The 20,501-nt window shown below is 43.5% G+C and overlaps 2 protein-coding genes across 7 annotated transcripts in view; one reads left to right on the top strand and one right to left on the bottom strand.

The window, feature by feature from the left end:
• The window catches only part of ZNF711 (zinc finger protein 711), a 29,998-nt gene extending 17,969 nt beyond the window's left edge, over positions 1-12,029 (top strand). For 3 of the 6 annotated variants that reach the window (XM_053274117.1, XM_053274118.1, XM_053274122.1), the window contains 5 exons: positions 1,395-1,541; positions 2,513-2,650; positions 4,292-4,339; positions 5,833-5,976; positions 9,177-12,029. In XM_053274117.1, the coding sequence (XP_053130092.1) occupies positions 1,395-1,541; positions 2,513-2,650; positions 4,292-4,339; positions 5,833-5,976; positions 9,177-10,354 (1,655 nt within the window). In that variant the 3' untranslated portion in view covers positions 10,355-12,029. The remainder of the gene's footprint in view (positions 1-1,394; positions 1,542-2,512; positions 2,651-4,291; positions 4,340-5,832; positions 5,977-9,176) is intronic. The other 3 variants (XM_053274119.1, XM_053274121.1, XM_053274120.1) reach the window with 3 other exon arrangements.
• A 4,225-nt stretch (positions 12,030-16,254) lies between these two features.
• POF1B (POF1B actin binding protein) overlaps positions 16,255-20,501 on the bottom strand; it is a 46,379-nt gene continuing 42,132 nt past the window's right edge. Inside the window, exon 15 of the mRNA XM_053274294.1 lies at positions 16,255-20,262. Coding sequence (XP_053130269.1) covers positions 20,242-20,262 — 21 coding nt within the window. The 3' untranslated portion in view covers positions 16,255-20,241. The remainder of the gene's footprint in view (positions 20,263-20,501) is intronic.

Here is a 20,501-nt window from a genome sequence, read left to right as displayed (position 1 = left end):
TCCCGGAGGCCCGTATCGTGGCTCTTCGGAGACTGGCGGCGGTCTTCTCGGCCTGTGGCCTTTCCTGAAAGGTTTGCAACACTTGTTTCCAGACAATCCGGTCATGTCACCAGCCTTGGATCTGTCCGTGGTTCTGGCTAGTCTGCTAAGGCCACCCTTTGAGCCTTGGGCTTCTGTTGATCCTTGTCTCCTGACTTGGAAGGTCGCTTTTTTGTGGCCATTACCTCTGCCAGAAGGGTTAGTGACTTGCGGGCCCTGCGGGCTGACCAACCATACCTGCAGTTTCATAAGGACAAGGTAGTACTCAGGATGGATGTCAAGTTCCTGCCTAAGATGGTGTCCATGTTTCACCGCCCGTCCCCACTCACTTTGCCCGTGTTCTTTCCAAATCCTTCATCGGATGCGGAGAGGCGGTTGCACCATTTGGATGTAAGTAGGGCTCTGGCTTTTACATGCAGAGATCTGCTGAGTGGAGGAAGTCCCCCTCTTTCTTTGTTTTGTACAATGGGCTGCAGAAAGGGCTTCAGGTCTCTGCCCAATCCATGTCCCGGTGGATATTCTCCACTATTGAATTGTGTTATCAACTGGCCCGTAAGCAGTTGCCTGCCCCCTGTGAAGGCTCACTCTGTTAGGTCTGTGATCGGGGGTGGTGTCCCGTTGGACGCTGTCTGTCAAGCAGCTACTTGGGCTTCACGCCATTCGTTTATTCAGCATTATGCTATCAATGTTCGAGCTCGTGAATGATGCTGTATTTGGCAGGAGTGTCCTGCAATAGATTTTCAGTTGAGCTGCTTGTCCTGAAATAAATTCTTCTTGGTTGTTTACCTGTTGCCTTTGTTTTTCCCCTCCTCCTTGGGTGCTTGCTTGTTATGCACTCATATGTGTAGAAGACAGAGACCATGTTGAAGAACTACAGATTACTCACCTGTAACGTTGGTTCTTCTAGAGGTCATTTGTACTTCTGCATGCCCTCCCATCCTCCCTGCTTGGGTCGCTGAAGCTTGACTCTGTGACTGAGGAGATGAGGAGTGGCGCAGCCGTATATAGCAGCTGGGGGCGGGGTTCCCGCCCAAAGCAGGAGAAACAGAGCTTGTTAGATTCCAACGTGGTCTCTGCGCAGGTGCATCGCCCATGTGTGTAGAAGTACAGATGACCACTAGAAGTACCAACTTTACAGGTGAGTAACCTGTAGTTGTTCCTGCAGCCATATGCCCAGCCTGTTGAGTCTGTCATGCTACATATAGGATAAAATAGTGCCTTACTGTGCTAGTTCCCCTAGTTATATTTGACCATTTTTCATCCAGTACACAGAAGAGAAATAAATATATTTTACCGATACAAGGATAGTTTTCTGTTAAAATGCTATCCGTTGAAAATCCTTCCTTCTCTTCAAGGTGGAACAGAAATTGTAACAGAGAGTGACTTCCATAATGGGCATTCTGTAGCTGGAGTCATAGAGCAAGGAGGCGTTGGCAGAGTGCAGCGAGAGAAGATGGTTTATATGGCTGTTAAGGATTCCTCTCAGGAGGACGAAGATATTAGTAAGAGCAACCCATGTTTTATTTTCGTTGGGAAAATAATTGCTCAGTTTTTCTAATTCTTTGCAACCTATAACCTTGAATGGATTTTATCCCTATGTTCTCAAAGGGTCCTTTGAAGTTTCAAAAGAGGATAGGAGTCCTAGCATACACTCAGTCTCCCTAGCTCTTAAGACACAACCAAGAGGCTCTGTTTTGCATGCAATGTGCACCAATCCACAAACAAACTGAAATTCAGGCAGCTGCCAAACCTGTGTGGAGAGATCACTGCAAAGCTGCTCACCTGTGCTTTATGGATTAGGTGTCATCACCTTTTTTAATCTGATGTGCAAATAGCCAGTTGCCCCTTTGTTCCAGGTGGAACAATTGCTCTAGGCTTCTATATAGCATGTGTGTGGTGACTTGGTGTATTTGTTTCAGTGAATGCCAAAATTGTTGTGGATGTAGATATTTACATGAGAATTCTGACAATCGCAGAAGCACTTTGTGAATATCTGAAAAAAGATAGATGTTTCCTCATGTTGGAGATAGATTAATGAATTTTGGCCATCAAATGATTGTGAACATTGACTGTTTTACTTCTGCTTTAGTGGACATCAGAAGGATGTGTTGGATAGTCTGCGTTGTCAGGTTTAATGCTAGCAGTGACAACGTTTCTGATATCCACCTGTAACACAGAGAAAAAGAGTTATCCTGGATATAAATAAGCCTTTAATCAGTGAAGAATGCATATATTAATTCATAGATTACATGTATAAATGTCAGCAAACTCAAACATACTTAATAGCTTTTCCTTGTTCATAGCTGTTTGCTTTTTAAATTAGTACCTTTTTAAAAGCATAACATCTGTGTATAGCTTTGACTCTTACGTTATTTGGAGGGGTGTTCCTGGTTCAAAACTTAACCTTTGTCCTGATATATTTCAGTCAGATAGGGAGTATCATTAATTAGGTCTCTTATACATCTAAATCTAGGTTGTGCTGAAATAGCAGATGAAGTTTACATGGAGGTTATTGTTGGTGAAGAGGAAGCAACGTCACTCCCTGATGCACAGCTTGAAGACTCTGGTGTGAATAAAACTTTTGTTCCTGTTGCATGGGCTGCTGCTTATGGTAGGATGCTAGATTCTCTCTTCATGAGAGTCCCTTCCCCCTTCCCCTCCACTCACTCAATTCACAGGGTTTCTATGGATCTGAGAGCCATTTCACTGCTCTCTTTGTGCCTAGAGATTTTAAGTATTTTTGTTAATTCAAAAGACTAATAAAATATGTTGTGCCAAAATATATGACTGCATTTTAAAGACTTTCCAGAATGCTCTCAGCTTTTCCCGGTTCATAATCATATCTTGTAGTGTGATACAATACAAATAAGGGAGGCCCCAGGCATTGCCCAGTGAACACATTATGAAGCACACACAAACATGAGCGCAGAAGGTAGCAAAACACTTCTGTGACCCCAGATCACTCCTGATGGGCTTCTGATCCTCCTCCTGTTGTACCCTCTCTCCCAGCATCACACAAGTTTTCAGTCTGGCCTGATGAAACTAGAGGAGCATTTGAAACACATAACCATAAAATGTAAGAGAAATTGCATTTCATAAAAAGTAACAGAAAAGTGTTGCCACTAGATGGCGTGCTGAGACAATGGTACCAGTGGAGAGGTAATATGCTATTTGACCACTATAGAAAGGATTGTAATGAAAGGAAGAAAGAGGATTGGGTTCAAAGTGGGCTACAGAGTACCCCAAATCTTTATTAAACTTTGGTCAGCTCAGATATTAACTAGTTCTCTGATGAAAATCACATTAGCACCTGTTTTATGTCTCATTTATGAGTCCTAATAATTATAGGGAACTCAATATGCTTATAAAAGAACCTCCACAGCCCACTTTGACTGGCAGGGCAAAGCTTGTCCAAGGGGAGGGGAAATTGGATTAGGAACTGTGAAGATCTGAGCATTCAGGTACACTTCACAAAGTGGAGTCTGCCTGGATGTAAAACATCCTTTTTAGCATCACATATGTTTTAAAATGTGTCATATTTGGGGCCTGTGTGCAGGGAGAGAAAACTTCACAAAAAGAACTCTGTGCACATATTTCTAAACAAGCAGATGAAAAATGGTATTTTCCAGATCTTAAAAATATGGAGTTTGGCCAAGTTAGGTGACCAAACTTAAGAATTCTCTTCACAGAGGATTGGCCAAGTAACCACTAATTGGGTAGCAGGGTCCATGCATGTTTGGCCCAAGGCAGCAGCTATATAGAAGGCCACCAACAGGTGCATGTGCCGCTGAGAGACTGGTACTTGAATGTCAGGAAATGGGATATTTCTGTTGAGGCAGTGATGTCTGCTTATGTGGCCAGTAGCTTTTTATAAAATAGTTCCACATGAACATTAAATGTTAGCTGGTGCTTGCTTGTCTGCTATAGCGAAAACAGTACAAATATTTCATTTGTGGCATTAAAAAAGGAAAAGGAAAAGGAGTGATTGGAAGGCAGAGAATATTTATAATTTTTTTTAACAACTGAATATAATATGTAAAGTGTATATATGTTAAAGTACCAGTTTGTATAAGATTATGTTCCTTTGCATCGATAACCCTGTAGAGAGTGCTTTAAAAAAGCGAGGCTTGGCAATAAATAAAAGCTATGTATTTGCTCAGTTGTTTTCAGTTGTCAGAATATTTCATAACAGTTGTGTTCATGTAGTTACCATTTGTGAATTAATTCAATAATAAACTCTTGTTTCCTTTAGGAGATGATAGAAGACTTCCCAGGAGATACGAAGACTGTCAAACCCCAGGTGAGAAGATGAAGAATTATTCTTATTTCTAATACTGTAGGCTTTCAGCTACACATGGCCTCCATAGTAACTTCATATAGCACATTTGTGCATATCCCAGGGGGCAGGGAGGGGTATCTTTTAAAGGAGGCAGGCAGATCGTACCTGCTCCTCTGTTGAGCCGCTGCCACCCCATCCCATCAGGGTGCAGGGTATACTTGTGGGTCAAATGGGCCGTAACCCAAAATTTGGCTTTAAAAAAGCCAATCTGGCAACAATCTTAACTTGAAAGCAGCACCTGAGCTGCTGTCTCCTTTAAACTGCTGCTCCCAACAGCCCTCACACAGCATCGGCACATATGCGTCAACGCCATTTGCATGCCAGCGCTGCCCGAGGGCTGCTGGAGTAGCATCCCATTGACGCGGCAGTTTAAAGGGGGAAGCAGCACAGCTGCTGCTTTCAAGTTAGATTGAAAGAACGATGGGGAAGCTCAGGGCAGTGGTGGCTCAGTGGAGGAGCTGGTACCACCTGCCTGCCTCCTTTTAAAGGTACCCCACGCCGAAACGTTTCAGCTGCAGGAGGCTGAATCATTTTGGTGTCTCTCCAAAGAGGCGTTGAAATGATTCAAGCACGTCCCTAGCCACTGCTGTGATCTAACCAAAGCAACCACCTCAAAGGTCATCATTAGACCAGTAAACCTGACACCAGCTGATCAAAACAGCAGCTTCATGCTTGGTAAGGGAGATGTGAGAGAGCTTGTGGGAGAGGGAAACCCTCAACTGCAGGGCTTGAGGCTGGGAACAGAGTCAGGGTCAAGACAAGGAGCCGTGGAGTGGGGAGGTCTCTGATGAGTCAGTTATTTATGTGTGCACATCTGTCCAGATCTTGGAACTAGATAATATAACTGGTCAACATCCGAACACTGTTGTGCAAGCACGTTGTGCTGAATCCAGAGCATGCATTCAAAGCTTAAGTTGTGCTAGCCCACATGTGTTTGAACTTGCACAACAAGGTGTGCAACTGGTAGCACACCTTATGTGTTTTGCTGTGAACTGTTGCTCAATAATACAATCCCCATGATTTTATGCAACCATGTGATCTTCTTGCATTAGTGCAACTTTGTTACACAAGCACAAATCAAGATGTGAGCCAATATATAGTCTTGTGGCCTGACAAGCAAGTCCCCCTGACTTCTTTGGGCTTATATACAAGTAACGTGCATAGAACAGCAGCTCTAATGTAGAAATAAATAAATGCTAAGAAATAAATTGAATTGGTGGTTTAATAGATATGATAAATATATGCAAATGATACTAGCTGACACTGCTTTCTAACATTCTATTAAACTGAAGTACCACAGCTATATCTGATGCTTCTAACGGCTTATAAACCAGAGACTCTCTTTGCTACTTATAACAGATGGTCCTTTCTCTAAACAGTTTTTGTTTTCTAAATAGGATCTTACAAGTGAATCACTTGCAAATTTGTAACACGAATCTTGTTTTTCATCTCAGGAACCAACTTGGATGCAAGATTAGAAAACAAAAATGGTAACGCAACACAGTACTTGCAAATCTGTGATAGCATTAGCACAAACAGACTGCTGAAACAGAAAGCCAAGAAGAGGAGGAGAGGGGAAGCAAGGCAGTGGCAAACAGGTGAAAATATTTTCTTGGCTACTTTTTACTTACTTTATCAGTAGAAGTTCTCAAAGTGATTTACACAGAAAAAGAAGGTGGTTGGGCCTTTACAAACAAAATAGCAACTGCAAAATGTAATTTAACTTTTCCTGTTAGCCCAAAAGCACCGCTTAAAACAGAACCGGTTGTTTAATATGGATTATTATGATCTAATGTTTTGGGAATTCAAGAAGCTGGTAGGCACTTTCTTTTGCTTGTTTGCCCAGTTGTGTGAAAACATTGGTTAAATGTTAGAAATGAAATCTCTAAAATAACAAATTGATTGACTTGACTTGAATCCTATGGTATTTTTTTATTAAAATAATGTATTAAGAAGATAGATAGATATAAGTTTATTCGGTCATTGACCAGCAAACATTTACAATAAACCAGTACGTATTTTACAAATAATATAACAAAACCTGGCCATAACAGAAATAATACCAGTGTCCTCATTAGTTAAAAGATAATTTAAATAAAATTCATCAGACCAGCCAGGCAAATTGTCTAACATGGGAGATAAAAGTCTTGTATTAAGAATTTATTAAGAGCTGTTTTCTTATATAATCAGTGCAGCAAGGATGCTAAGAAAACAGAAATCTGCCTCATACAGAGTCAGACCCTTGGTTTATCTAGCTCAGTATTGTCTACAATACTGAGAATTGACAGAGGGAGAGTGACTCTGTTGATCCTTTTGGATCTCTCAGCAGCCTTCAATACTATTGACCATAGTATCCTTCTGGAACGTCTGAGGGGATTGGGGGTGGGAGGCACCACCTTGGAGTGGTTCCACTCCTACTTCACGGGCAGATTCCAGATGGTGTCTCTTGGAGACTGCTGTTCTTCAAAATCTGAACTTTCATATGGTGTCCCTCAGGGCTCCAAATTGTCTCCAGTGTTGTTTAACATCTACCTGATGCTGCTGGGAGAGATCATCAGGAGATTTGGTGCAGGGTGTTCTCAGTATGCTGATGACACCCAGATCTATTTCTCCATGTCAACCTCATCGGGAGAAGGCATAACCTCCCTAAATGCCTGCCTGGAGGCGGTGATGGGCTGGATGAGGGATAACAAACTGAGGCTGAATCCAGATAAGACGGAGGTACTTATTGTGCGGGGTTGGAACTTGGGAGACGATTTTGATCTGCCAGTTCTGGATGGGGGTCACACTCCCCTGGAAGGAACAGGTACACAGTCTGGGGGTGCTTGTGGATGTGAACCTCTTCCTGGTGTCCTAGGTTGAGGCAGTGGTCAGAGGTGCTTTCTATCAACTTTGGTTGACACTTCAGCTGCGTCTGTTTACGACCTCAAAACGGTGGTACATCTGCTGGTCACCTCCAGACTGGACTTCTGCAATGTGCTTTATGTGGGGCTGCCTTTGTATGTTGTCTGGAAACTGCAGTTGGTCCAGAATGTGGCAGCCAGGTTAGTCTCTGGGTCATCTAGGAGAGACCATATTACTCCTGTGTTGAAAGAGCTACAGTGGCTGCCGATAAGTTTCCGGGCAAAATACAAAGTGCTGGTAACTACCTATAAAGCCCCAAACAGCTTAGGCCTTGCGTATTTAAGAGAATTTCTTCTTCACCATGAGCCCCATCACCCGTTGAAATCGTCTGGAGAAGTACATCTGTGGTTGCCACCAGCTCATCTGGTGGCTACTCGGGGATGGGCCTTCTCTGTAGCTGCCCCTGGGCTTTGGAATGCGCTCCCTATTGAGATAAGAGCCTCCCCAACTCTGGCAACTTCTTAAAAGACACTGAATATTTGTTCACCCAGACTTTTAATTAGATTTATAGTTTTAATACTTGGGTTTTTAATGACTTTAAAATAAATTAACTGACTGGCAGTAGCCCTCCAGAGTATCTGGAAGGAGTCTTTCCCAGCCCTTCCCTGGAAATGCCAGGTAGTGAACTTTGGACAAATGTTCTACCACTGAGCTATGGCCATATCCCAAATACAACTTACGGAGAATCATAAGGTACATAGGACGTTTTCTTTCTCAGGCTGTTGGTCCATTTCCATTGGGAGGAGAACTGGTCTTGCAATAGTGAGCATGAGTAGCCCCCTTTGCTAAGCAGGATCTGCCCTGGCTTGCATTTGGAGTGAGTGATGTCTGTTACAAGATATTCCCCTTAAAGGATGGGACCATAACTCATCTTGCATGCAGAAGGTCCCAGAAAAGACTTCTGCCTCAAAACTTGGGAGAGCCACTGCCAGTCAGTGTAGAGAATGCTGAGCTAAATGGACCAAAGGTTGGGCTCAGTATTAGGCAGCTTCCTGCGTTTCTAGCTCAGTCTTGTCTACAGTGACTGGCATTGGCATTCCAAGGTTTCAGAGATTTCTAAACAAAGGTAGGAACATAGGAAGCTGCCATATACTGCATCAGACCATTGGTCTATCTAGCTCAATAATGTCAACACAGACTGGCAGCGGCTTCTCCAAGGTTGCAGGCAGGAACCTTGATAAGAGGGAACGTGGAACCTTGATGCTCTTCCCAGAGCAGCTTCATCCCCTCAGGGGAATATCTTCCAGTGCTCACACATCAAGTCTCCCATTCAAATGCAACTAGGGCAGACCCTGCTTAGTTAAGGGGACATGTCATGCTTGCTACCACAAGACCAGCTCTCCTCTCTTGATAAGATGATAAATATAGGTGAAAAGTAACCAGTGTCAAAGCTGTCAACAGTTATTCACAAATGTATCCACAGATTAGTGAAGGAGTGTGATAAGTTGAAATTGTTGAAAGTGAATAATTGGAGGAAGGCACATCTTTACTTACAAATGTCTTCTGAGCCTGGCTGTAGCTTAACAGGTTCATTGTTTAAAAGATTTCCGCTGTAAATCAAGCTCAGATTCTGGCAATGATAACTCTCCATCTTGTTCCAAAATATAAAGCACCAGAGCTTTTCCCAGAATCCTCTAAACTAGGAGTTTAGGGCAGACAGCCAAGGTCAGTCTAAGCTCGTTTTGGCAAAATTATGAGGAAATGCAAAGAAGATTGCAAGGTAGAAAGTGACGTGGCCATAAGAGTCTTGTCAACAATCCATAAACCAGCTTTTCTCTGCTTTTTAAGCAATTGAATGGTTTGCTCTTTTAAAAATGATTTTGTATAGTTCTGCTGTTAAAAACGTTATTTTCCTTGTTACAGCTTACTTTATGTTCTTTTCTGTTTGTAATAGCGGTTATAATAGGTCCTGATGGGCAGCCCTTAACAGTCTACCCTTGTCACATATGTGGAAAGAAATTTAAATCCAGGGGATTCTTGAAAAGACATATGAAAAACCACCCTGATCATATGATCAAGAAGAAATACCAGTGCACAGACTGTGATTTTACGACGAACAAGAAAGTGAGCTTTCATAACCATCTAGAAAGCCACAAGCTTATCAACAAAGTCGATAAAACGCACGAGTTCACCGAGTACACCAGGAGATACAGAGAGGCAAGCCCACTCAGTTCAAATAAGCTGATCTTAAGGGACAAAGAGCCTAAGCTGCACAAGTGCAAATATTGTGACTATGAGACTGCAGAGCAGGGCCTGCTCAATAGACACCTGCTTGCCGTGCACAGCAAGAATTTCCCCCACGTTTGCGTTGAGTGTGGGAAAGGATTCCGCCACCCTTCTGAGCTCAAAAAGCATATGAGGACCCACACGGGGGAGAAGCCTTACCAGTGCCAGCACTGTGTCTTCCGTTGTGCCGATCAGTCAAACCTGAAGACACACATCAAAACCAAGCACGGTACTGACCTGCCTTTCAAATGTGAACATTGTCCGCAGGCATTCACAAATGAGAAAGAACTCCAGCAACACACAGAGCTGTTTCAAGGGCATAAAACTCACCAGTGCCCGCATTGTGACCATAAGAGCACCAACTCGAGTGACCTGAAACGGCATATAATATCTGTTCACACCAAGGACTTTCCTCACAAATGTGAGGTGTGTGAGAAAGGCTTCCACCGTCCGTCAGAGCTCAAAAAGCACAGCGAGACCCATAAAGGTAAAAAAATACACCAGTGTCGGCACTGTGACTTTAAGACTTCAGATCCTTTTGTACTTAGCGGGCATATTCTCTCAGTTCATACCAAGGACCTGCCTTTTAAATGCAAACGCTGCAAGAGAGGATTTAGGCAACAAACGGAACTGAAGAAGCACATGAAGACCCACAGCGGAAGGAAAGTCTATCAATGCCAGTATTGTGAGTACAGCACTACAGATGCATCAGGCTTCAAACGGCATGTCATATCAATACACACAAAAGACTATCCACACAGGTGTGAGTACTGCAAAAAGGGATTCCGTAGACCATCTGAGAAAAATCAGCATATAATGAGGCACCACAAAGAGGCTCTCATGTAACATACGTGCCGAGGAAGAAAGCGGTGTAGAAACTGTGATATGCTAATTGGGGAAGAAAACTCTCATGAACTGTTTCTCCTGGTTTCAAAGCTTGATATTAAATCATAACTTTACATTCTTTGTATTAAAAGTCTTAAAAAAGTATTAGGGTTGATGGGATCTCATAGTCCTATAATTATTGCTCATCCGAACCTAAAGAACACTATACAATGCAGAGAGATGAATGAATGTCTGAAAAGCTGCAGAAAGAGACCTTGAATGTCTTCTGTTTAAAATACGATACATTGTTAAGCTAAAGGAAATACTAAGACCGTTATCTTAGCCCTTTATCAATAACGCCATTTGTCTCCTTAATGAAAACTGGGGACAGGAGTTCTATGAAACTGTTTGCTAAGGCAAGTCTACCGTATGCAGTTTTTGAACAGCAAAGCTAGATGGAAGGTCACTTACTTGGTCATTACATTTTTAAAATTGTGCTAGAAAATTGTATTCAGGAATTGGTCAAATTTTGAGGTCTGTCCTGTTCGTTTTTTTTATCAAACACACATTGCATCAGGAAACATTGTTTCCTTCATTTAATTTAGGTTCAATGAGCAATTTTAAAATGTTTTTTCAGAGCTGCTAACCTATTTTTATCGCAGGATACGGTGTTAATACAGCATTATGTTTTTGAACTCAAAAGGTGTTGTTCGGTGCTAGGGTTAAAGACGTATATGTATATAATTTCCCTTTTTATCTGAAACTGCAGTTGAATGTTCAGTATGGCACATATGACAAAAAGTACCTTTTGACCATTCTAATGATTCGTTCAAAAGAAAAAAGAAAAAGGATGGATGCAGCTATTGGTGCTTAGACTTAGCACAGTTCTTTTTCTTGCTTCTTGACTATCTTCCCTCAAAAAAAGAATATCAGGATTGAAAGAGTACAATAGTTGAAAATGCCTAGAGAATCTTTAGGGACAGTATTCCTGAGGAGAAGGACTATTGTGGTCTTTACCTGATCATACAAAATTTTCAGTATAGACGTGAAAATTGCACCTTTTAATCAATCCATGCAAAATCTATACCATTCTATAAACGTGCATTCTCAATCTGTAAGAAAGTTATATATGCAGTATTTAACCAGAACAATATGCTGCCACTCGAGTTTGGAGGTGGATCTTCAGTTTACAGTGTATACATTTGAAATATGCATCCCTTTAAACAAAGCTTTGTGTTAGCATGCTGCAAATCAAAATGGCGCTTAATATAACAAGCTGGTCTAGGGCTATTTAATTTAAAAAAAGAAACTGTTCATAAATGTTATGCATATAATGTGTACTTTTTTTATAACTTTTTTTTTTAAGTTGCTTCATGTTTGCACACAGCTGTTCACATGATAAATTGTAACTTTACTTCATGCTACTATATTGTGGCTTTGTGTTTCGGATAATGTTCATACTTTGTTTTTGCACCAGATGAGAATCAGTTCCTTGAGAATAAATTTTTTTTATATTTCTAAACTTCAGAAAGTTAACTTTGGGAAACCTTAGAAAACTACTTGTGTTTTATGTGGCTGTAAAAAAAATGATGTACACGCTGTAAAATAAGATTTGTCACTGTTACGTGGGATTATTATTTCTAAATGTGTTACTCATTGTAATGAGCATACAATAAAATGCATCTCTTGCACTCCACGCTTCTTGGGAAAGTTTGCGTTCCTTACTCATGCCAATCCAGAAATGTGTATTGCTCATTGTTCCTGTATCTAATATTCCAGTTCTGTTGTATCCTGATCATTGTTTTTGTAAATGTACAGCGAGTTGCATTCATAGGGTAGCATTCGCAGGATGCTTTTTTGTGGCCACTGCCCCTCAGAAGGAGTTTCTTATTTGCATATATATATATGGTGCTGTGCAAGAAGATGAGCTGGTCTTGTGGTCACAAGCATGAATTGCCTCCTTTGCTAAGCCAGGTCTACTTTGGTTCGCACTTGAATGGGAGACTACATGTGAGTACTGTAAGATATTCTCCCTAGCGGATGGGGCCATAGCTCAGTGAAGAGCATCGTCATGCTTGCATGTAGAGGGTCCCAGGTTCACTCCCTGGAAGCACCTGCAGGTAGGGCTGGGAAAGACTCCTGCCTAGAACTTTGGAGAGCTTCTACCAGTCAGAAGACAATATTGAACTAGATAGACCAATTGACTCAGTATAAGGCAGCTTCCTATGGAATGCAAGAAGTTACTCACCTGCACATATATGGTCTTGTGCCAAGACAGAACACTCACAGCATGCTGCGCTAGCACAAGAACTAGTCTGGGAACAGAGGTGACTCTCTACCCTTGGCAACCCTAGCATAACTAGCACAATGTTTATGCCTCGTCTGGGTGCTACCCATTGTAAGCATGAGAAGTCACTGTTCCTTTGGGTTTCCTTTTAGAATGTGCAACATTGTAACTTTCATTTAGAGCAGGCCTGCATAATCTTGGCCCTCCAGCTGTTGGGCTACGCCTCCCATCACCCCTGCTTGGGTCACTGGCTGGGAATGATGGTAGTTGTCGTCCAACAACAGCTGGAGAGCTGAAGTTGTGCAGCCCTGATTTAGAGAAAAGGAGGGCTAGTAGAATGACTTGCTTCCATTTCACAGATGGTGGTGGGCAACTGAAATTTAAATATGGCAACGGTTGCATCTTGACGCTTTCCTCTTTCTGTATTCCATGGGATTAATCATTTCCTGCGTCTATAATAGTAGATTAAGAATTTGAAATATGACAGTTGCTTTTAACAAAAAGCACAAGTCGGCCCACTTAAAACATAACATTCTAAGCAGATACCGAAGGTATTCTCACGTGCAGCAAAAACTGGGCTAGGGAAGCCCAGTGCGGTTTTTGCTGCACGTGAGAACCAGCTCCTGGTGGCGAGCCCTCAAGTAGCCCGCTGCTTAACCCGAGTTTTGGGTGCAAGCGCCCCCAAAACCGGACTAACTGATCATGTGTCAGCTGCAGCTGGCACATTGGGGGGGGGGCTCGCAGTAATGCACCGAGCACTCACACAGTGCATTTCCAGGGGGCAGGGCACTGTGGGCACTTCCCTGCGCCCGACCCCCAGAGCTGTGGGCGGCCTGTAGGGCGGCCGCCACTCATCTGGGCGGGTGATCCGTCCGCCCAGGGAAAGGTTAGGGATCATCTTTGGGGAGGGTCCTCGCGGCCCTCCTATCTGCACTCCACACTGCTCATGTGAAGCACCTATTTCATTGATTTGGAATTGTCAGATTCACTTATGTATATAAATAATATTGATATTTATTTATAGTGCTATGATGTTCCACTAATTCTGTACCTATCGAATGCATGGACTTGGCCTTAAATCCCTCCTAATATATTCGAAGGAACTGCTTTCAGAGGGAAAATACCAAAAGACTGTCCTCGTGAGCAGCCCCTCCTGGGCCAGGCGGCTTGTGTACAGCGCCAGGACCTGCACGGATCCCAGCACTGCCTGCCCACCTAACCCCACTTTTAAGCCTGGCCTTTAGCTCTTCAGCTAAAGGCCGGGTTTAAAAGTGGTGAAAAGGTTTGGTGGGCAGGCGGTGCTGGGATCCGTGCAGGTCCTGGCGCTGTACACAAGCCACCTGGCCCAGGAGGGGCTGCTCACGAGGACAGTCTTGGTATTTTCACTCAAGCCCTTCATAAGGGCATGAGTGCACCGGTAATCTTAGCATCAAGATCGTGTGTTGTGTGCTCAGGCTGCTTGCACACACAGCCTAGAGTGCCCTTCTCACGGGGGTATCCCTCAAAGCACCGCACTCACTGTGGTGCATTGTGGGATAGCTGGAGGCTGGGACATGTCATCTTGTTTGATTTCTATACCGCCCTTCCAAAAATGGCTCAGGGCGGCTTACACAGAAAAATAATAAATAAATAAGATGGCTCCCTGTCCCCAAAGGGCTCACATTCTAAAACAAAACACAAGATAGACACCAGCAACAGTCACTGGAGGTACTGCGCTGGGGGTGGAGCAGCGTGGATTGCCTGGCAGCGTAAGGTACAGGAGATAAGTTGGCAAAGCCTTCGCCCACCACCCACCTGAGTGTGCATGAGTATACAAAGATGCATTTAGCCCCCGCCTCCATAATTCACTCAATTTGGGGGAGGGCTGTGTACAAGCAGAGCAAGAGAACAGTACGAATGCTCTTGCAGTTTTGTTTTGTTTTAAAATTAATGTCAATGAATACAAAGCCTAACCCTGGTGGCGCAGTGGTAAAACTGCCACCCTGTAACCAGGTTACAAGTTCGATCCTGACCAGGGGCTCAAGGTTGACTCAGCCTTCCATCCTTCCGAGGTTGGTAAAGTGAGTACCCAGAATGTTGGGGGGCAATATGCTAAATCATTGTAAACCGCTTAGAGAGCTTCGGCTATAGAGCGGTATATAAATGTAAGTGCTATTGCTATTGCTAACTGAATGAAGTTTTACTTTCAGCAGTTGCTATGTCCCCACATAACTACTCTAGGAGGTGTGCATTACCAGCCGAGTCCGTAGATTAAAAAAAAACATGAGGTGGCAATTCAGGGGATTCCACACACAATTGGGTGACTGCATCGTGTCATGAAACTGCATTGCAATTTTTGTTTGCTCTTAACTGAACATACGCCTTGGTCTTAAAGTACATTCAGGCTCTCCACACGAGCAGTGCAAAGAGCCTGAAGAGGTTTTGCAGGGAGAACCCCTAAAAGGGCTTTCCCCGCAGATGAGCAGCGAGCCCTCCCTGCATGGCCGGATCAGACGCCCAGACAGTTACCGGCTCTGTCACGGAGCCTGCTGGGGTGCCGGGGTTTGGGGGCCTGCCAGCCCCGGGAAGTCCCAGAATGCCCTGTGTGAGTGCGTGGGCCATTCTGGGAGCCTTCCGGCGCCGGGAGGCTTGTTGTAGCTTCCCCACCGGAGGGCTACTTGTGAGTCGCTGTGGTACCGACACACGATCCTTTGACTCGGTTTAGCGGCACTTGGTGGGCTTGCTTCCCACGATCCAGGAGCCTGATTTTTGCCGATCATGGGAATAGCTTCCTTGACTTGGACACAAGCACCCACGAAAGAAGGGACTGGTCTCCAGGTAAATGGGTTGGGGCGCAGGGCATGTGCTTGGCCCCTGCTTCAGCATTTCAATTGGCTTGCTTTCCAGGCTAATCCAGCACGTGGCCTACTTCCCTTTCAGTTCAGTGAGTTCTAACAATGGGGGGGTCTTGCAGAAGGGCTACCCTAGAGGTCACATCTTCGCTAGACTGTTGACCAAACCTTGCGGGTGTCTGGTATTTATACGGAATGTGAACACTACTTTTTGAACCCAGCCTACAAAATACACCATCCACTTTCCATTCAGCCATCCACTTTGCTCACCTGAAAGGGGAGAACCTGGATAGGGCACTGGCCTCTTCTTGGCACCTCCCCTCCGCAAACTACAGGGGCCCTCTACATGAATTGTCTGCTTTTCCCTTTTGCATTGTGTCTGTTAAACTGTAGGCCATGATTTTAAGTTGTGAGCCAGTGTGAGTGCATTTGTAAACCACCTGGAGCCTCACGGTATATAAATTAAATAAATAACTTATGTGCGTCATCAACCTTCTCCTCCCCTGTTTGTTATGTATTACCCAGGTGTTAAATTAGATTGTTGGGGGGAAAGTCTTGGATGCAACTGTGGATTTTAAACAGTGGGCTATAGAACACTGAAGATGATGTATATACGTCAAAACGTCTGTTCTTTGCTAATAAAAAAGGCCGAGAGAGACGTCAATTTAAAAAATTGCACAAAAGAGGCATATAAAAGTAGAAAATAAATGAAACTACGCTGATCACTCTGCCACATGTTTGAAGTGATCTGCTTTTAAAGTACATTTTATACACTTAGAGAAGCTCAAGTGACAGCTGAGAAATCATGCTTCGATATTTTTATTTTATTTAACAAAGATACACTGCCCGTAGCAAACTGTCCAGGGCTAATCAATACAGATACAGTCTATACTTCCCAGCTACAAATGGACTCCGTAATGCAGTCATCCATCCAGCTGTGAGGAAAGGAAAAGGAAAAAACAAACAAACCCTTTACACACAAAGCAAACCCTTATAAAAACCTGGCAAAGCAATAGTTTGTAGCTGCATAACCAACAGTTTGCTTCAAACTCTTCTTAATCTTAAAAAAAAGAGCATATCCTGTCCACGACTGGGAATTGAGTCGAGAATAGCTGGACATGTATGTCCATTTCCCATTCTACTGGGTTTCCAACTGCCCTCTTGTGGAGGTCACTTTAATTTGACTTTCCAGATTTCACCTAGAACATCACAATGACATCAAAAGAAGAGGGGCAAGTCTCAAGCTAGTGCACAGTTGAAACATTTATTGCGACAGAAGAGCAGATTACCAAATGCACAACATGTTTCCATCAGAAACCTTCAAGGGCAATGAAATGGGATCCAATATCCTTTCCGTGCAAAGATCCTTCCACTCAACATTTTGTGTCGCCCACCCTGCCTTTTACCTATAAATAAACCTGCACAAGTTATGGTCCAAGCCAAATACAGTTCACTATGGTGGTGGTAGTGGCTCTCCAGTGGTTGGATAAACCTACTAATACTGCCTGCCAGGGACAGCAAAAATAGGGATGCTGGATTGTCAAGCACGGGCGAAAGGCTGAGCAGAGTCTGATGGGTCACAAGTTTTGACCTTGCAGTCCCTTCCAAAACTCTTAAACATGACCAAAACATCTTCATTTGGGGGTGGGTTTTTTGTTTCGTTTTTCCTATCTCTGGCAGAAACCACCAAAGAACATTCTGTGGTTACAGAACCAAAAACATAGAAGTTCCCAATTAATGAATTGACAGTTTTGTTGACTTACGAAAAGCAGAATTAGCCCAGAGCTATTTTTCTCTTTAAGCTTTCCCATGTGAAAAAAAGCTGCCCACCATTCTGAAAATTTAATTTCCATGTAAATTTCAATCACTTTGAAATATTGATGCAGTGGAAAGATCTAGCTATTTTTCTGTTTCTTGGTCTAAATGTAAAAAATTCACATACATGTTTGCAGTTAGGCCTGAATTTCTAGAATTTGTTTATGGCAAATTTTGGCTGTAATTTTTAAAATTAAATTATGCAAAAATCCTTATTTCTCACACACACACACACACACACACACACACACACACACACACACACACCAGTTAAAATAATAGGACCTTAGTGTTGGAAGGGACCTTGGAGATCTTCTATCACAGCCCTGCTCAATGAGGGAATCTGTTACAGTGCAGTAGATGAGTAAGAAAAAAGCTCTTCACTTAAAGCAGGAGTTGATGCGAAATTGAAAGAATATAGCACATTGTTAAACATTCACCCTTGGTAAAAGAAATTTAATAATATTTTATGAAGGGCTCAATCCTAAGAAATCCTGCGTCTTGCTTGGGAGCAGATATACAGTAGCTTGAAGCCACCTACCTATTCCAACCCTCCAATACACATTTTATTTATTTATTGTTACATCATCCCACAACTCCTTTATCAATTCCATCTTCCTTTCTTTTCCCTCTCATAGCTTATAAGCAGTCTAGACCAGGGATTCTCAAACTTGGGTCCTCAGGTGGTATTGGACTTCAACTCCCATAATCCCCAGCCTCAGTGGCCTTTGGTTGGGGATTATGGGAGTTGAAGTCCAATAACACCTGAGGACCCAAGTTTGAGAATCACTGGTCTAGACAGACCATGTCAACTCTACATTCTGTGCTGAGCACCTCGTGGTGCTGCAAAATAAAAATAAAAAATAAAAAATAAAAAAATCCAACAGCTCTTTAAATACTAGCTGCAATGCATGATGATATTTACATCAGTGCAAACACTGGGCAACATCAGAGCATTCGGCTCTTCCTGAAAAGGTATCTTCACTGTATGCAATTCCACAAGCGTTTCATTTATAATGAGTGCAATCCAGAGAGCCTTAGGTGCACCTACATCCCAAGGTCAACGGAGCTTAGCACATTAGTTGACATCATATGTCACCAGCAAACAGCGCTGCTTCCTTTGAACCCATCTCCTTCCCCTGTGGTTATGACAGAGAGTTTTCCAGGCTAGGGAAGTTGGATGATCCTCTCCAGCCAGGGGCGTAACTACTATTAGGCAAGGGGAGGCGGCTGCCTGGGGGCCCCCACGTCTCGAGGGCCCCCCAGAGGCAAGTCACATGACTATATATTGTGAAGTGTGTGTGTGTGTGTGTGTGTGTGTGTGTGTGTGTGTGTGTGTGTGTGTGTGTGTGTGTGAGCGAGGGGCCCATTTTAAAATTTTGTCTCTGGGCCCACTCCAGCCTTGTTACGCCCGTCTCCAGCACTAACTGGAGGGACCTTTAGTGGCAACCTCTAGGATAGGAAAAGTCCACGCATGACCAAAGATCATACAAAGCAGCAGAGTCATAGTAATTGCCTGGATAATTAAAACACCATTCACGTCACTTCTGAAAACAACCGTAAGCGTATCTAATTTTCTCTAGATGGCACCCATTAAATTCCATTGAACTTATATCGACCACAGTGGACACATATACAATGGAGTATTGCCTCTCTCATCAATTTACACCCAAGGGGTTGGAATGTCCATACCCCCAAAACTACACATTCAAAGAAACAGGTTTCCTATAAACAACAGAAGCCTTGAGAGTCCAGGTTTGCCACTTAGACTTACACAACAGCGTAACCAAGACGGACGTTACCAATCATTCAACAAAACCAGCTTACTTGGGCCAAAGTCTAATGTCAGCTCCAGTCAAGAAGTCTGGGGTGTGTGTGTGTGTGTGTTTTTTAAAGAGGGCGGGGGGCTGTCACCAAGAGCCTATGGAAAAATATATGGTTTACTCCAGGGGTCTTCAAACTGTCCTAGGCAACCCTGGCATTCCTTCACGAGACAATCAGGGAGGGCAGACAAGTTGCCATGATAAAGCGCTTGTCCTTCACCACTGATTTAGCCTTACAGTGTGAAGCCACAGGAGAATGAGCAGTGTACTCTGTATCGTTCTCTGCTCACATGCAAAGGCAGCCTTTCCACGAGGCAGGGCGATACGGTCGCCTCGGGCATTGGCACTGAGCAGCACCACAGGGGGACAGTAAGCACCGCCCCTTCTGCCCTCATTGGCACACCCACACACAGGTGTGCGCGCGTGCCGTATTGTCTTTGCCTTCAGGGAAGAGAGCTTAGTCTTGCAGTGGCGAGTGTGAATTGTCCCCTCTGCTAAGCAGGGTCTGCCCTGGTTTGCATTTGAATGGGAGACCACATGTGTGAGCCCTGTAAGATATTCCCCTTAGGGATGGGGCCATAGCTCAGTGACAAAGAATCAGGTCCCAGGTTCAATCCAGGTTGGGCTGGGAAAGACTCCTGTCTAAAGCCTTGGACAGCCACTGCCAGTCAGTGCAGACAATATTGAGCTAAAAGGACCAATGGACTAACTCAGTATAAAGCAGCTTTCCATGCCTCAGGCAGCAAAATGTCTTGGACCTCCCTAGGAAGAACAGGTCTGACCACTGCATGAACTCTGTTGTGTATTATGTACATCCCCACTTCACCATACAACAGGGCCCCGTGACACAGGTAGATATTTGTTAACTGATGACCCGACATGGCGAATGCTGAAGTCAGAACACTCAAAAACCCCTTTTTACTGAGAGAGAACAATAGAAATCAGACCGCCCCCCAAAATTCATCATACCTATAGTGTGCCTGTAATGCTTTCCCCTAATCTTCACTGGTTTTAACTTTCAGATCTGAAGCATTAATGGGGTTGGGGAAGCCACAGGGGGAAAAAATATATAACAACATTCATTTGTATGCAAACTCTTCTCGATCAGCCGTGACTTGTCCAGTGGATGTGTTCATTCTTGAACGAAGTGCTTTAATCAGAAGTAAAGGATTCCTGTTGGAAAACAAATAGGACACATTTCCATCATCACCCGTGAGCAGGGCCAGATTAAGACGAGCGGAAGCCCAAAGCTATCTTGAGCTTAAAAGACCCGACAGCATTACCAATTTTTTGTAAAGGTATTATTCTAACAAAAAGGACAATGAAAATAAAAATAATACTAAGGGGAAAAAAGGGGTTACATTTTGAGAATCAAAGAATCTGAACTGGGCTTCTGAGACGCAACCCTCCCC

This window comes from Hemicordylus capensis, chromosome 11 (genome assembly GCF_027244095.1).
Source record: "Hemicordylus capensis ecotype Gifberg chromosome 11, rHemCap1.1.pri, whole genome shotgun sequence".
Classification (NCBI taxonomy): Eukaryota; Metazoa; Chordata; class Lepidosauria; order Squamata; family Cordylidae; genus Hemicordylus; species Hemicordylus capensis.
The sequence above is the reverse complement of the archived record's forward strand: the minus strand, read 5'-3'. Positions and strand labels throughout refer to the sequence as shown.